Source organism: Carex rostrata, chromosome 11 (assembly GCF_964058835.1).
Source record: "Carex rostrata chromosome 11, lpCarRost1.2, whole genome shotgun sequence".
In the NCBI taxonomy this organism is placed as follows: Eukaryota; Viridiplantae; Streptophyta; class Magnoliopsida; order Poales; family Cyperaceae; genus Carex; species Carex rostrata.
In genome coordinates, this window is record NC_135928.1 from 7,830,361 (window position 1) to 7,847,713 (window position 17,353).

A 17,353-nucleotide genomic window follows, 5' to 3' on the forward strand; every position below is an offset into this window, starting at 1 on the left:
ATCTCAAAGCCCAAAAATACAGACACCTATTGCGACCCGAATCTCAAACCGTAAAGTGAGGGTGATCCTCTACAATACTACAGAGGATACGGATTCGAAAGAGAGGCAGGGGAAAGACGGACCACCAAAAAGGATCAAAGTTTAGATGAGTATGAGTTATATATTGATCTAAACTCCAAAATAAAACATAAAAAAAATTGTATTATGATCGGTGATTCTCTTACCTTTCTAAACTATTTTAATTTTTAAGATCGATAAATTTGTACCGTTCTTTTTACCAATAATAAATTTGTACTGTTCTTTTTATCAAAAAAAATTCCCAGAAATTTGATTGACCGAGCAGAATTTTTTTAGTTGGCATTACTTGAAAAAATTGAACGCGCACAACACTTGTGGTTGACACAAAGATAATGCAATAAATATGTCTTCGCACTTTCTTTTTAATTCCGAGTTGATTTTGTTTATATAAATAAATTAAAGTTTTATACGAGTGTACAAAGTATTCACGTGTCAAAATTAATAATGATATAAAACATCTGCATCTGTGCTCATTGATGTTTTTAAAATATGTCGATACACTGTTTCTAAAAGTTTAAACCGCTATAACATTTGATAGGAAACTCTCAATTTGACAAGTTTCTGAAGAAATGGAGCATGTTGAGTTTGCGTCATTATTATTGTCCGGATTTGTTTTTAAAGTAGAATTAATTTTAATTATTTTAACAGAATAATATCATTGATTATAAAAAGCAACTCCATGAGAATCGGTGGAGGGAGGAATAAGTAGAAATGACCAACACAGATTCCTTAGAAGCTAAAACAAAATTTTAATTCTCTCTCCACTGATCCCTAGAAAAATTTAAATCAGCTGATGGAATCAAAAGTTCAAAAAAAAGATGTCATTAAGTGTCTCAAAACATTAGTTAAAATTTATTTGAATTATTTATAATACTAATACGTATATAAATAATATTCAAAATATTAACAATACAAATACAAAAAAAAATATTAATTAAAATTATTAAAGTTATGTAATCATTTGCGTGCAGTGATAAATTCTCAAAAATAATATTCATGTCTATTTTTATTTATTTTTCTTAAATGTTATGGTTAAAAATGGACAAGAAAATCATATATAATTATAAACACAAAACTAATCATACTTATAATATTAAAATTTCAAATTTATTTTCAAGAATATTAAAAAATTATGAAGGAATCCTTTCTACTTTAGTATCACTAGAGAGAGGTAGAATTTTCTTTTATTGATGTGGATGGGAAGAAGTTAGATAATGATTCTTCGTGAGAATTAGAGTTGGACTAGACTTTATGAAACAAATAGTAAAATAAAAATAAGATGAAGTAATGAATTAATTTAGAATAAATTAATTTACCTTAAAAATATTTTTTAATATTTTTTTTCTGCAAATGAATTAATTTAAGTTATAATTTAAAAATGGTAATGTCATGGAAACTGATAATGGTCTCCAACAAATTTCTTCAGAAATTTTTCGAATTAACAATTTTGGATTGGGATCACCTTATAGAAGGTCGCCAACAAATTTACTATTGGGCATTGGCACAAGCAATTTGTTGATAGATATTATGCAAGTGATGGTATATAACATCTAGTCTTTATACCTAACATTTCAAACCTATATGAAAACTAGACATATATATATATATATAGAGAGAGAGAGAGAGAGAGATGGGCTATGGTGCATTGCAATGCATAGGCCATGGTGTGCATTGGACCATAAATCACCGATTAAAAGTCCAAATGACCGATCCAAACCGTTCATCTTGTTCTCCATATTAATATGTGCTTGGAGACCAAATTTTACATTTTTTGGAATTTTTTTACTATTTATTAAGCCACTTTGAAAATCGCTGATCCAACGGTGGCTTCTGATTTTACTGTTCCAAACAGTCACCGTTGGATCAGCGATTTTCAAAGTGGCTTAATAAATATTAAAAAAATTCCAAAAAATGTAAAATTTGGTCTCCAAGCACATATTAATATGGAGAACAAGATGAACGGTTTGGATCGGTCATTTGGACTTTTAATCGGTGATTTATGGTCCAATGCACACCATGGCCTATGCATTGCAATGCACCATAGCCCATCTCTCTCTCTCTATATATATATATATATATATCAACTCTAATAACTTTTGATCTAGACCACTATTTAGAATGTCTATAACACCAGCACCTGAACGTATTAATATTAAATATTGTAAGTATTTATATCTCGCCATACAAGAATAATTAAATAGTTCATGTCAAGTATTTTTACTTAATATTTTTCTCAATTTTTTTTTTTTTACATATGGTGTCTGTTTATGCCTTAACGTATTAGTATCAAATATTACAAGTATTTATATCTTGTTATTGAAGTGTAAATAAACTTCTATAAGATAATCTATCAAATTTTGAACTTTTATAAGTTGACATTGATTGACGCCTGCAACTCGTCATATCGACACTTATAAGTATTTTGAACTCAATAGATTACACTGAAAAGTATTTGTTCCAAGTGTTTAATTATATCTTAATAGACAAAATTGAATAATTTGAACAAAGAAAACAACATGCATTATTCAAATTAACAACCAGCTCCGACATGATTATTCAAATGACAAATTAAATCAAATAAGTTCAATAGTAAATCTGAGAGAAGTTCAATTAATATTAATCAAATTATTCAATTTTGAATAAATATAATGCTGCTGGTTTGGTTCATTAAGCATTGATTCTCATTATTTTGTCAGGATTCTTCTCTTTCAGGAGCGAGTAGAAACTTTCAATAATAAGAAAGGTTGCAAGCGAGAGGCATCCATCGGACACGTGACCAGGGTGATCAGTCAGAGCGGGGCACAACCGAGATCGTCGGAACGGTATCACGATTAAAAACGGAGTCAAAACTTTCAAACTATGAAAGTTGAATATATACGAGAATCAACCATATAAAAATTGTCTATTGAGAATGCAAATTAATTTTATAATATCACAATATTTTACTATAAATTATATATTAAATTATGTAAAAGTATAAGAAAAAAATATACAGAGGTCAGTTGATTATATTGTTTCAATTTACATTTGTCCTGATCAGAACTAAGAGGTAATTTAGCGGAGATGCGAGAGACGAAAGCGGGAAAAGTGAGGGGGGAGAGAGCATTCTGAGGACTGCTAATGAGGAATGTCAAATGATGGAGACCGCTGAGTAGAAAGATTGCTAGATTTATTTTTTATGTTTCTAAGAGGGATTTAGACTAGAAGAGGAAATCGTATTCTCTGTATTAATTCAAAAGAGGAACATTTTAGTTACTAAATTTCAATCATCCGATCTATTTTAGAATTCATACACACTAGATATCAATGTTATTAAAACCGGACCGGATCAGACGGTTCAGCCAGAAAAAACCGGAATCGGACTCCAGTCCGATTTGGTTCTTTAATAGGATCGTTTATGTAACTGAACCGGTTCAAACCCGATTTTTTCTTGGTTTTATTTCAAAACCGGCAACCATTTAGAAAAAAAAAATCGATTTTAATGAATAACATTTTTTTGAAGTAGATTTTAATGAATAACATTTGGTTCCTTGTTTCCTTCCTCTTCTCCTATCTCCCATCTGAACTGTTGCTTGTGGATATTTGATGGCTCGTGCTTCACTAAACGGAGCAATTCTTCTCACGCACTAAGTAAGATCTTGATTTTGTGCTCGAGTTTTAACCGTTTAGTGGATTTCAAATAGTCTCAAAGAGAGAACATATCTGAGGTCTAGTAAGAAAGTATATTGCAAACTAACTAAGCAATTAAGTATGAATTGGAAGAAAATGAAAGTACGGAGGGATGATTTGGCTTAGAACACATATTGGAAGAACTCGCCACTCGCCACTCGCCACTCGCCACTTTGAGTATTGACTTGACTGCCTACGGGTTTTTCTAAAAAATTAACAATTAAAAAAATTAAAAGAGAGTAGTGACTTTACTGGATTGGAAACTTTTTGAAGGACTGGAGAGTCGGTGGAGACGGTAATAATATATTTATGTAAAAAGCTAATGTAAAATACTAAATAGCGAGGTGTAAAAAGTTAAATTAGGGAGAGAAAAGGATCTCCACAACCACAACCAATGCGCAAGGAAACACTGTATAAAGCACCCCGCTAATCCACTACAAACCTTCACCGATCGAATCTCATCAATGGCAGAATCGGCGCCGTGCATCAACGACATCCTCACAGACGATGAGCTGCTCACGATACTATCCAAGCTCGAGAAACAGCCGGAGAAGGACTGTTACGGGCTCGTGTGCAAGCGCTGGTGTAAAGTACAAAGCGCAGAGCGGCGCCGCCTCATCGCCCCTCCGGGACCCGCCAGGCTCCGCCGCCTTCTCGCACGTTTTACCGGTCTCATCGAGCTTGATTTGTCCCAGTCAGTTACCAGAACCTTCTATCCGGGTGTCACGGATTCGGATCTAGATTTGATTGTTGAGGCACTTCCAGGGTTGCGGGTTCTCGATTTGCAGAATTGTAAATGTTAGTAATTTCTTAGACACAGTTGAAAATTACTAATCTGTTCCCTTTGACTTTGTTTTGTGACCTTGTGCTTGATTGAAAGCTGTTTTTACTGTGGGATTTATCGACTCTTACAATGATCTGTAAGCTTTAACTGCAAGTTAATAATTAAATCTGATTGTTTGTTGAAATCAGATGGTCATTTATATATTAATTTAAGTGTTGGTGTTTAGAAAAATAAAAGATTTGCCCCTAATTTGTGATTTTGTCTTTGCTTTTGTAGCCATCTCAGATACCGGATTGGTTGCAATAGGCGTCAGCCTCCCTTCACTTGAATCCCTTGACGTGTCTCAATGTAGAAAATTAACTGACAAGGGTTTCACGGCAGTTGTATCAGGTTGCCGTAATTTGAAAAGGCTTCACCTTACTGGTTGCAGATTAGTTACAGATTCTCTATTACGAACTCTCTCAAACTGTTCAAAGCTAGAAGAACTAGGCCTTGGATCTTGCCCCAAAATAACTGACTCAGGCCTCTGCCACCTGTCGGAGGGGCCTCGCTGTATTAAAACTATAGATTTAAGCAAGTGCACTAATGTTAGTGACTTAGGGATTGGCAAAATTATAAGTTCCTCTGGCGAGTCTTTGTTATCAATTAAGTTATTGGACTGCTCAAAAGTTACTGATGTAACTGTTTTTGCTGTGGCCAAGTCGTGCCCTAATCTAGAAGTCCTAGTAATCGGTGGCTGTTGTGATATTACTGACGAATCATTGAATGCCATTGTATATAGTTGTGGTAAAAATTTAAGGAGCTTGAGGCTTGATCGCTGTGAGAAGTTAACTGACCTTTCTTTGAAGTCAGTGATATCTAACTGTGAGAACCTTGAAGCTCTTGATATTGGATTTTGTGATAAGGTAACTGATGTAACATTTAGGACTCTGACTGAGAATGATTTTGATTCGAAATTGAGGGTCTTGAAGGCAACCCGTGTGGGTTTTACTCTTATGGGGGTTCACATTATATCAGAGTTTTGCAAAGACATGGAGTACGTTGATCTTAGGTCATGCCCAAATGTCTCCAGATTTCTGTACGACATAGCTGATATACGGTTTCCAAGTGGTTGTAGTGTGAATTTTGGTAATAGCTTGTCAATGCAAGAAATGATGGTTGAGCTGTATTTCTAGAAAGAGCGGCAACCAGATTAACATGAAACTTACATATGGTATGTTCATTGTACTTCTCAATCTAAAACTTCTGTTGTATTAGATGTAATAATGCATGTTTATTTGCATGTGTCGTGTATTATGGCTGTTGTATTTGATAAGCTAGGTTTTAATAATCATAGCAGATTGCTGTGTTTGGAAGGTCATATATATTTTCATGTTGTGTGTTATGTATTATGGATTCCTTTGTATCAACTAGCTTTGTTTTTTTCTTTTTCTTTTTTGTAATAAAGTACTTGTAACATTTGTAGTGTATGATTAATTGGTTCCATTTGGAAACTGCTACAGCATTCTGCATGAGGCACTTGTACTTGATTATACATGGTATAGCTGCAGTGGCAATTTCAAGCTATCTAGTGCTATGAAATTTCGCTAGAGAACTAAAATTTGACGGTGTTGCTCTTCGTAGGAGCACCCATGGGGCAATGACTGGAATGTTGTGAATGTAGTTTTTATTGAAATGGAATTTCTATAATCGCCTTGAACGGCTGTTACAAACTGGGACTGGTGTTGATCTGTAGTTCTGTACTGGACATGACTCGTGTAATCTGGCTTAAACCTGTAGGTCTTGTTTGGTTGTGGAGTAACTTTAAACCGGAGTAAATTGCTTACTCCAAGTTAACCGGAGTAAGCTAAACCATCTTTCTAGATGGAGCAAGTTACACCGGTTTAATTCAAATCTTACTCCATTTTACTTCATCAATTTTACTTCTCGTTTGGCTCCTTAAGCGTGGAGTAAGGGGTTTACTCCACCTCTTACTCCACAATCAAACATGGCCGTAGTCTGTAGCAATCCATACAAGTTGGTGTGCAAATTGGGAATTGGGATTCAGTGCAATACCGGACCGTATAGAATGTGATCTTGAGTCGTCTGTGTTAATATAGTACGAATTTCAAAATGAATTTTTTTTATATTTCAAATAGACACAAAATTAATTGTGACCCGACTGTGATTAGATACTTCACTCTAAATTGGACGGGAAGTAAACAATTGGAGATAACATGCAAAATGATGTTTACCTATCTTTATCAACCATCGCTGCAATCCAAAACGAATCAACATGAAAATATCGTTATGATCAAATCATCAAAATAATAACTCCTATAGTTGACCAAAACAATATTTTCCAAATATGTTAGATGATCAAACAATAACAAACAATATGCTACTTCTAGAAATCTAATAAATAAATCATACCAGATAATTAATTTTTAAATAAAATCAAAATTTGAAAGGTCGAACTTCTTATGCTAAATACCCTTGATTAAAACTATTGTGGATTTTTTAGAAAACTGTAAAGGGAAATAAGTACTGTGGGTTATTTGTTAAGTGGGGAAATTTAGTTGCTTTAGAAGTAAAGAAATTGTTCACTAGTGAAATTTAGTTGCTTTAAAAACAGTTGTTAAGTATTAAATAAAAATTTATTTAATGTTAATTTTAAGACTACGCTCATACAATTAATTTTTAATTTTGTTTTTCTCAATAACCACCTCGACAATTATACTATGACTGAAAACCCAGAGCTAATAAAAATAGTTGAAAAACAATTTCTTTAAATAAAAAAAACTTTTTAAATTAAAAAATTATGCTACATTTCAAAAAGCTAGAATAGAAAATATCACGTATGATATAAAAAATTTAAAAGAAATTTCAATACGGATGCTCTAAGAATACAATTAAGTCTCATTCTCTCGGTTACAAAAAATAAATGAAAAGCCTATTAATGAAAATTAAATGTCTTTCTCGTTTGATCTTTGGTACAAGAGCAGATTACACGTGTGCTTAAATTAGAACATGTGTATGTCTAAACTAAGATAGAATAAGAGAAATGTATTTCATTGATATAATTTGATTACATATGCATCATCTATTTATAAGAGAGCTATGACATAGAGTTGTTACAATCCAACTAATCCTAATATGTTGTAACAACTTCCTAACAATATTATTAGCACTAACTAACTTTCTAACTACCTCTATTAGTATGTGTGCATTAATATATATAAAAAATTCTCTTTATTGTACGCAAGAAAAAGAGTGAATATTGGATAAAAACGTACTGTCCTGTAATTAACGTATTGTGTCCTGTAGTGATTAAAATATTAAAAGCAGGTTACATAAATAATTACGTCACATGAATTATACATTTATACTATATTTAAACTTGCTGTGATTAAATATGATTCATATAATTCATGTGACTATTTGATTAGTTTATTTAAGATTCACCACTTGATCAAGATTTAATGGTTCTAATTACACGTGACTTGTGTAATCACGTGCCGTGTCATGTCGTGATTAAATCTTGTGTGACGTACTGTGTCAAATTTTTAAAAGATGATCACGGTGCGTGAATAGTCACCCACAGAACACGCGAGTCACAGTAAGTACGTAGCCGATACGCGTATTATACCAGTTACAGTCATTTCCTACTGTAACCATGCCGTTTTGTAACCGAACCGGCTCCGCATGCTATTTTTCCCACTCTAAGAGTGAATAAAAGAACCAAAAAAGAGAGAATATATTATTCAATATATTATTCACATAAGTAATAATTTCTTTATATTACCCACTAAATATTATAGTAATTATATGTTCTGGCATAAGATGCATAATTCTGCACGAGACGATGCCCCTCTATTCTTTTAGGACAGATGCAGAGTCGATTGCTCGGTGTACCAGATAAATAAGTCTCGAACTTAATTTGATTTAACAAAAAATATTAAATTTATAGAAATTACTTGTTTATTTTTTTATTTTTATTTTTAAATTGTTGAAAATTTACTTCCGCTTTTTAATAATTATTTGACTGCTGGGCTCTGGCCAATGATACTTCATAGATAAACTGGCTGTATGTAATTTATTATCTGCTAAAAAAATACAGATAGTAAGTCTCATCTTTCTTATACAAATTTAGTAAAAGTAATTACATGGTATTACTAAATCCACGTACATTATCATTTTAACACAACTTCCTTCTTACATGATGACGTCGTCAGCTGAGTATAACACAATCAATCCCCACGGCACCATGTTTACATGGAAATTTGATCGCGCGTTATAATCATCATGCAACCTTGGTGTTGTTTAACCTCGCCCACCATCTCCTCTTAACTTTCTCCAAGTTGATCTCATCACTTCCAAGTTTATTCAGAATGACCTTGGCCTCTCTTAACCGAATGCCGAAATCCTTCTTCCAAGATTCAAAATTCTGTTTAAGCCGCCTTAACTCCCTATCCGGGTTCAAACCAGCATCTGTTTTACCCGATTTTACCTCCACCAAAAATTTGACGTCATCGGCAAAAACCTGGCTCCTCTGGTCAAACTCCTCGGTTAACCTATTTATTATACTGAAACCAGCACTCATTTCACGGTCAACAGTGGTCCGCGATCCACGGGGCAGGACAAGGGTATTACGGTCTAATGTGGCAGTGGAATCCCTTTCTGGGGTTTTTTCCTCTAGGGATAGGCTCTTCTTTGCAATTGAGAGGCTGGACTGGAGTGAGCGCATCTGTTTCTGCCAGACTTCCTCCATGGATCGCATCTTGTGCTCATACTCTGACCATCGGCCTTCGTATTGGGTAAGTCTTTGGTGCAGCAAATCATTTTCCTCTTCTTTCTCTCGTAATGCAGCCTCGGCTTTTAGCATCCGTCTTTGTAGCTCGGCAAGGACAGGTTGATTTATCGGTGTTTCATTTGACTCAGTCAACTGGACCTGAAAATGTTAAAAGCATTAGCATGCCTAAGGTCTGAAACATATGAGATGCTGAAAAGAATCTTATTCAATCCTATGTCGACCTTTTATAATACCATCCACCCAATCACCAATCAACTAATTACGGGATTAACCTGCCAATTAGGTCTAACTGGAAGCTGGCCAACTTCTAATAAAAGGGATTCACATTGCTTCTGAACTGATATGGCATACTAATTTGGGGTATAATCCCCCAAACAGTACAGACTGAAAACTGACACCATATCTTACCCTTGAATTGGAGCAAAAAATCTTATTGATCGGAACCTAAAAATGGCCCAACAAAAATATCTGAAGGCCCAAAATGCAACATTCATCTGACACTGACCTGAAACCAGATTGACCAACTCAACTTGAACAGCCCATTTGCCACCTAGTAAATTAGCCAGTATATTACCTTGGGTTTTGTGCTTTCATTCCTCTTTGGAGTTTCCAGGACCAGCGATCGCATGTCACCAGAGCACCTTCTGACAAGCATACCACGAATTGCTGCCAAAATTCAAAAATAGTATTTTAGACTTGAGATTAATTCCAAAGAGTACTATGTGATATGAAACTTGCAAAAGAAAACTGTTAGCTTGTTACCAGATTGAATAAGCACCGACGCATCGTAAATATTCAGGAATCGATCCCTGGTGAGTTTGCATTTTATATTTTTTTGAATAACTATCGCAGATCTATGCCTTAGCAATAATTCTCTGTACACTTTTCTTGTTCTCTCCCCTAAAATATCTGCAAAGGAATATTTGAATATAGTAAGTTACCTGTAAAAGAAAACTTGTGAACAGTTGCACACTTGAACAATATAATCAGATGGCCTAAAATAGAGAACAGAACTTACATGATTGCAGTGTAACAATTCCTTTTCTAAGTTTCTTCACATAGGAGCGGGCTTTATGACCTCTAAAGCAACTCTGTACCCTTAATATTCCATGAAGTGTACGGCTCCTTGTATCCTCAAGTGCACCAATCTTCATTTAGAAAATGAAAGAAGATATTAAATACAGATGCACATGTCAGAGCTGCTTATTAGTTTATGATTGACAAATCTCACCTGACCCGTTCGAAAAAACAACTTGGTGTAGCCAACTTGATACATGTCAGGCAATATGTTAAATTGTTGAAGGATTGCAATTGAGACACTTAGCGGTTCTTGAGATGCAGCACTCTCAAGTAAAAGAAACCCATATCTAGTGCAATAAGCCCACTGTTAGATAACTCGAACTATCTTGGCTTTAACTTTAGCTGCTCTATTTAATTTATCTCTAATGCTTACCTTTTCGCAAACTTTTGGTGAGACATTCTTGTGGGGTAGCCTGACCTAGAAATGCGGACCACTTCAAGGACACCACAACACCTTAATTGTTGCAGTACAAGGGCCTGTTCATATATCGAGGGAAGTTGAGAGTTATTTGGCTTGATGCACCGTATAAAGTGGGGAGTTGTGTTCTCAAGTCTTTGCATTAATTGGAACAGTTGTCCCTGCAAAGCAGAAGCAGAAAAGTGATAATATATCTCAGACAATGAATATAAGAGTTTAAAAGGTCTTTTACAAACCAGACCCAATATTCTTTGCAATAATACACTGATTGTTTCTATCTTTGTCACTAACATCTATGATGATTTCCTATATTTTAAGATTACACTTAAGGAAATCAGACTAGCATATCAGTCCCTATGATGCTGTGCCCTACAATTGGCACACATTGGAATAAGTGAGCCCATATAATTTAGATATTGGTGTTCTGGTTTGTGTGTCCATCAAGACATTCTTTCAATTTAGTACAAAAAAAATCATGGGACTGCAACCAAATTTAGCTCGACTTAGCCTTGGCCTAATAATTTAAATAATTGTATAGATTGATTGCAAATACAAGGAGTACTGCATGCCTTTGCAAATACTGTAATTTGGTGCTATCCGCGGAACACCTTTTTCAAAAAGAACAAAAGCTTCGTAAAGTCAAACAAAACGGGAATCCTACAGTTAGGTAGTGTAATTCTTGATACATAATGCGACAAGAGTAGAATTACTTAGTTTGAGGGATTTACCTTGAATTTAGTTGCTACACTTAACTTTTGGCAATCAGCCACACTTGATCTGTATGGATTTGGTGGCATATTATCAGATTGCTCAAGCATTTTTGATGCAAATATCTGGGGAAGGCTGCAGTTGCATGAGCTAAGGAGTTGAATTGAATCCATGTGCAACAGATCCCGGTTTTTCTCTAAAAACCCGGTCGTATCATATGCTACCTGGGAACAAATAGCAATTAGTATAACTTCTTAGACTTTATTCTGATCACCTTTTTCCCATTGGGCCATTTGGAAATTACAATCAGATATTTTAATTAATTTCCACTTAGATTCCATATATATCCTACAGCCTAAATTCTTTTGGGAATTTGCAACAGGCACCATACATTACATTACAGATAAATTGGAATCATCATAAGAATTTCAGGGTTGTCTCATAAACCCAAATTGAAATAAATTTAAATTGAGTAGTTATTTAGTAATTAGATTAAGGAGATTCAAAAGTTAAGGCCAATTTAAAAATTTGTTGCTTGGGCTAGCTTTAATTTTAATCATTTGGTGTGTTTTTTCTGATAACAATTTATGCTGGACATTCTAAGCAAATACAAGTAATATTGAGTGTTCTCAGCAAATATGGTTTAATTTGGATTATTCTCAGTTTTTTTCCTTTTGGGGGGGACAGATTTATTTGTTCCATATGTTAAACTATACCTCCCCAGCATAATGTTGAACGGCAAAAGACTTTCCTCTCTCCCCTCTAAAGCAAGAATTGGAGCTAAGATGCTGCTTGAGTTTGTTTGCTAATGTGAGATCAGTGCCATTAGGGAAAGTTGATTCTTCATCCAATAGAGATAAGAGCCCTAATGGTTTCTGCATGTGGTAAAATAAGACTATAAAAACATTTTCAAGAAAACTAATCTTTTCAAAGAAAGAAAATTATAGAAAATATATGGTTAGAAAGTTAGGTCATACTTTCTCAAAGAGATTTAGGCAATCTTGATTATCCTCAAACTCGACCTTTGTCCAATCTATGCCATCCTGGACATACTCCTACAACAGAGCAGTATACAATGAATGAAAACATCACTATATTTTTTTTTTTTGACAAAAGTGGGCAACTCCCAGCTGTTTCTTATAGAAACACATACGAAAACATCACTACATAGCTGCGCAGGTCAGGGTAATTAGTATATTTATGAGGTGACACAAGATCACAACAATTCAGTTGTTCTTGCAATGTTATATTATGTTTCACAGAAGAGTTGGTATGTTTACCTCCTGTTCCAACTTAAATAAATGGCGGTTAAAATGCTGTTGTAGCCTCTCGTTTGCATAGTTGATACAGAATTGCTCAAAACTGTTTTTCTGTCATATAAAAATACTTGTTTAATTGAGTGAATCCAAGTGAGAATGGCCAAAATGAAATGAAATTAGAAGTACAACATTACATTAAAAGATTCAAAACCATATATATCAAGAATACTAATTGATTTCCCAGTGCATGCTTTTCCCACGGCAAGAGACTTGTTGATCTGTCCCACAAGCCAATCAAAGAGACTAGCATAAAGAGATTTAGCAAGTGCATCCCTTGCATCCAAAGCCTGGATAAAAATTTAGACAGTCTTTCAGACTAAAACTGTTGTATGATTAGTGTACCATTCAGTTCCCATTTTGGTCCATGTAGCTTAAAGTTCTATATATATTTTTCAATTTGAACTTCTTTGGTCACCATTGTCATCTTCTAGTACAAAAATTGTGTGCAAGTCATAATAAGTGCTGATGTGGAATGATTTATAACCAAAATACCTCACAGCCCAATAGCTTTTAATAAGATATCCATCCAGTTCAACAAAATTATTAATAGGCACCTAAACAGTGAATGGTGGGATATATAGAGGCCAACATAAGGGACCAGATGGAAAATGGGTCATATCTTCGGTACCACTTTGTGATTGCATCTTAAAAGGAGGTTTGCTAAATGTTAGTTAGTACCTGAGAAAAGGTAAGTTTCTGCACAATACTTTCATTGCTCACTTTCATTTTACGAGTAGTGAGAGTTAAATTAAGATCGTCAACATTACATCCAATAAGTCTAGCCACAGTTTGTGCACCTGAAATTGGAAAAAAAAAGGAGTAAATGTTCTTATTTCTTTGTTACTGATATTATTTTGTTGTTGTCATTTCTGTGCACCTGAAAACTCGAAAAAAAAAAAAGACTTGACATTTATTACTTTATTGTTGTAGTTGCAGTCATCTCATCATTTAATTACTACTATTATCATTATTGTAACAATATTAAGTATTTTTATTGTCTTCGCAAATGCGGCCCAACATCCAGTATGCAAACATCAAAATACCAAAGGAGGATTCGGACATTTTGTTTTCTTTAACCGTAGTTTAACACTAGAGTGCTATTTGAACAAAAGCTTAACAGATCTTGGTTCTCCATCTTAAATTCAAATAAATGTGACATATGGTCTGCAAATATGAAAATGCATTAGGTTAAGTTTGAAAAGGACCCTAAGAAAGTGACAAGAATTGCTACGAGATTAAAGACATCCTGAATTATATACCTTCGTCTTGAACAAGTTCTACATGATCTTCATTATCAATAACTATGAAAGCAACATTTCCCAACCATAGAACTGCTGCTAGCATTGAAAATACAAGATCTTGATTCTCTTTGCTTATATGCACCACATTCATAGCTTCCTAAATTAAAAAATATTTAGCTCATTAGATATAAGCTTGGCTTCATTTGACCAATATACAAGCCAAAAATATATTCTACAGTCAAGATACTTCAGGGTGAAAATAAATGTTTTGAACATTTTCAGTACCCTGTGCACTTCAAAAGACAAGGATGCTACCTCCTTGTACAATGTTTATTACTACAGAAATAGTATAAAGCAAAAGATAGTTTGGGAATTTAAATATCGAGAGAAAGGGTTTGTGCTATAGTATTGCATAACATCTTGATACCCACCCTTTAATGGAAAGAGGTGACTCTTTAGGCCACTTCTTTTCAGAAAAAAAAAAAGATATAAATATTCCATGACCTCAAGTTTGCCCAAACCACTAAGCTATAATTTTCGTTTCTTAGGGATCTACATGATATCAAGAGAAAGGGTTTGTGCTATAGTTTGTTGTTCTGTGCTATAGTACTCCATAACATCTTGATAATAACCCTTTAATGGAAGAGTGACCCTTTAGGCCACTTCTTTTCAGAAGAAAAAAGATATAAATATTCCATTACCTCAAATTTACCCAAAACCACTAAGCTATAATTTTCATTTCTTAGGGATCTACATGATACCTAGATCTTCTGGAAGTGCATATTAGAAGTATTCCAAAGAATTTTACCAGTACGGAACGAAACCTATCGGCATCATCCACTCCCGGAATAGAATAGCAAGTGCTCTGGTTCAGGTACTTGTAGTCTTGTACATTTTTCAAATTCAGTTTTTCTGTTCACCACAAATGGGTAAAAGAGGAAATATTATCGGCAGATTTACAGCAAACAAGTTGGGGTAGGCAGATTATCGGCAGATTTATGAGAAATTTTAACATAATTTTAGTTTTATTTGATATAACCTTTAAGTGGTAAGGAAGCTCCAGCAAGAAGCTGATAGAAGATATGATATGATCGTTCACCAACTGCACACTGTACAACTCTCGACTGCATCAGACAAAATTAATTGTGAGAATAGGGGAAGAGAATATTAAACTAACAAAAAGAGTACAAGTTGCTAATAATTTGAATCAAATTCAGGTAAGAAGTGAGAGATAGTAGTACCTTCTCGAGTAGAACTGTCACGAGTTAAATCCAGCCATGCCAAACGCAAAAGCAAAGAAATATTTTAATTTTACGATTCAAAGGATTATTGTCTAATTCCAAAAAGAATTATAATTTACAAAGATTAATAATTAAGTGCTTATGGTTGAGTAATGGCAATGCCAACTTACAGGTCTGAATCAAGGCACCAGATATCTTTCCAGCAGAATTAAAATGGATTTCAATCAGTTTTCCCTGAAATTTCAATGAGAAAGTAAGAACCATAAGGTTAAATTTCTACATGGGAAATAACAAGAGGAACAAGAGTGAAAGAAGATGACTTACAAAACGACTGGAATTATCATTTCTCAGTGTTTTTGCATTGCCAAATGCTTCAAGAATTGGGTTTGTTTGTAGAATTTCATTCTCAATTCCACTGCCCCCACCAAGGGCAGCCAAATACTGCATTGCAATTTTTGCTGTTTCTGTTTTTCCTGCACCACTCTCACCACTAAAGAACAATTATGGTGTTATTGTTTGTAAAGAGTTGAAATTCATATGATATACCAGAATTTCAAAATAGAGGGACCAACCTTATAATAATTGACTGGTTCACTTCATCTGCAATTTAGGTAAGAAAATTTGGTTAAAGGTGAAAAACAGTACATTCTAAAAGTCAAAACAAATTCTAATTTTATGTCACCTCTTATCATCTCTTTAATTGCGGCATCAGCAATTGCATATACATGGGGGCTGTCCATACTCTTCCTTTTATACCGCTCAATAAAACGCTTCCCATAAAGATGAACCTCCTTAAATGGGTTTACCGCAACCAAAACTGGACCAGCTTTAGTCTATAGCAAAAGTACACAGATAAAAACAGTTGAAGTTAGGCATTTCTTATATCTTTTTATAAAGAATGAATATATTGACTAAAACTTATTACACAACCACAACAATCTACGAAATGGTTTCAAAACAAAATTTTATAATTGCAGATAGGGTTTTTCTAATTCATTATTTGATATCAAATTCTAGACTTTTGCTTTATTGTGACAACTTTATTTAAATTGTGATACATTATGAGAACTTACATAGATCATATCCTGGGAATATCTATATTGCAAGTTGTACAATACAGATGGTTCATGCAAGTAGCTCAGTTGCATTAGATCATCAACCCCATCAAGAATTTCAGGATTCGCCGGTAAAAGAGTCTCCGTTTTTGGCCTTACCACCTATATGAAGATAATAATATAGAAAACAGTAAGCTGAGATTTTAAATAGTATTACACTAACCTAACGGTAGTAAAAAAAAAAAAAATTCACACTCATTCTTTACAAGAAAAAAACAAGATTCGTACTTGTCCATTAGGAAGAGAAAGCACGGTATCAGCACCAGACGATTTAATTATTTTCCCTAATTGCCATTCCCCATTTGGGAGCTGAAACCAAGCTTGAAGCTTCTGAAACAATGAAAGGAATGCATCAATTTCAACTAAATCGTTTATTTCTGACAAAAATGGAGATCAAAGATTCCAACTTTAACAAAAGAAGCTTGCCTTCTTAGTGCCATATGAACTGGTGTCTCCCCATTTAGCTTCATTTCTTATGGGAAACAGTGATTTATTAACAGAGGCTGAAGAGGCCTCCTCTCCTTCATCCAAAAGCCTCTCTTCTCTTGACACACTCTTCGAGCTGTACGGCGACTCCACCTCCTGCAACTCCACTTCCGGTAACTCAGCGAGTTTACTAGCTCCAACTAGCGCCATTGAGCTGCAACCTCTCGTCGGATCTATTTCGCGTACCAGGAAAGAGATATGAACTCCCTAGAAATTGGATCTGTACAACAGTACAAGTACAATGGTGAGAGGAGAGAGGCAGAGAGAAAGAGAGAGAGAGAGCTTCGATCTGTACGCTGGTAGTGGTACTGAGACACTGACACTGGAGCGCTTGCCTTGTTTCTCTCTCCTCTACTCCCGTTCTCGGTTCGATTTCTTTATTGTACAAAAATAGTTTTTTAAGATTTAAGATTAGTTGGAGG

At 34.4% G+C, this 17,353-nt stretch overlaps 2 protein-coding genes across 2 annotated transcripts; one reads left to right on the forward strand and one right to left on the reverse strand.

The window, feature by feature from the left end:
• The first annotated feature begins 4,114 nt into the window (after positions 1-4,114).
• Positions 4,115-6,043, forward strand: LOC144562121 (uncharacterized). The gene is made up of 2 exons (XM_078311282.1): positions 4,115-4,545; positions 4,808-6,043. Exons 1-2 carry the CDS (start codon positions 4,212-4,214, stop codon positions 5,704-5,706), a joined length of 1,233 nt encoding a protein of 410 aa, XP_078167408.1. The 5' UTR covers positions 4,115-4,211; the 3' UTR covers positions 5,707-6,043.
• A 2,590-nt stretch (positions 6,044-8,633) lies between these two features.
• LOC144561753 (myosin-1-like) lies at positions 8,634-17,353 on the reverse strand. Its single transcript, XM_078310844.1, has 23 exons — positions 16,872-17,353; positions 16,674-16,775; positions 16,404-16,547; positions 16,013-16,163; positions 15,903-15,930; positions 15,655-15,820; positions 15,501-15,564; positions 15,331-15,344; positions 15,129-15,213; positions 14,898-15,001; positions 14,108-14,246; positions 13,527-13,645; positions 12,983-13,135; positions 12,810-12,899; positions 12,507-12,584; positions 12,246-12,404; positions 11,550-11,753; positions 10,777-10,982; positions 10,555-10,690; positions 10,342-10,471; positions 10,086-10,232; positions 9,898-9,989; positions 8,634-9,461 (listed from the first exon to the last, which is right to left on the reverse strand). Exons 1-23 carry the CDS (start codon positions 17,079-17,081, stop codon positions 8,814-8,816), a joined length of 3,369 nt encoding a protein of 1,122 aa, XP_078166970.1. The 5' UTR covers positions 17,082-17,353; the 3' UTR covers positions 8,634-8,813.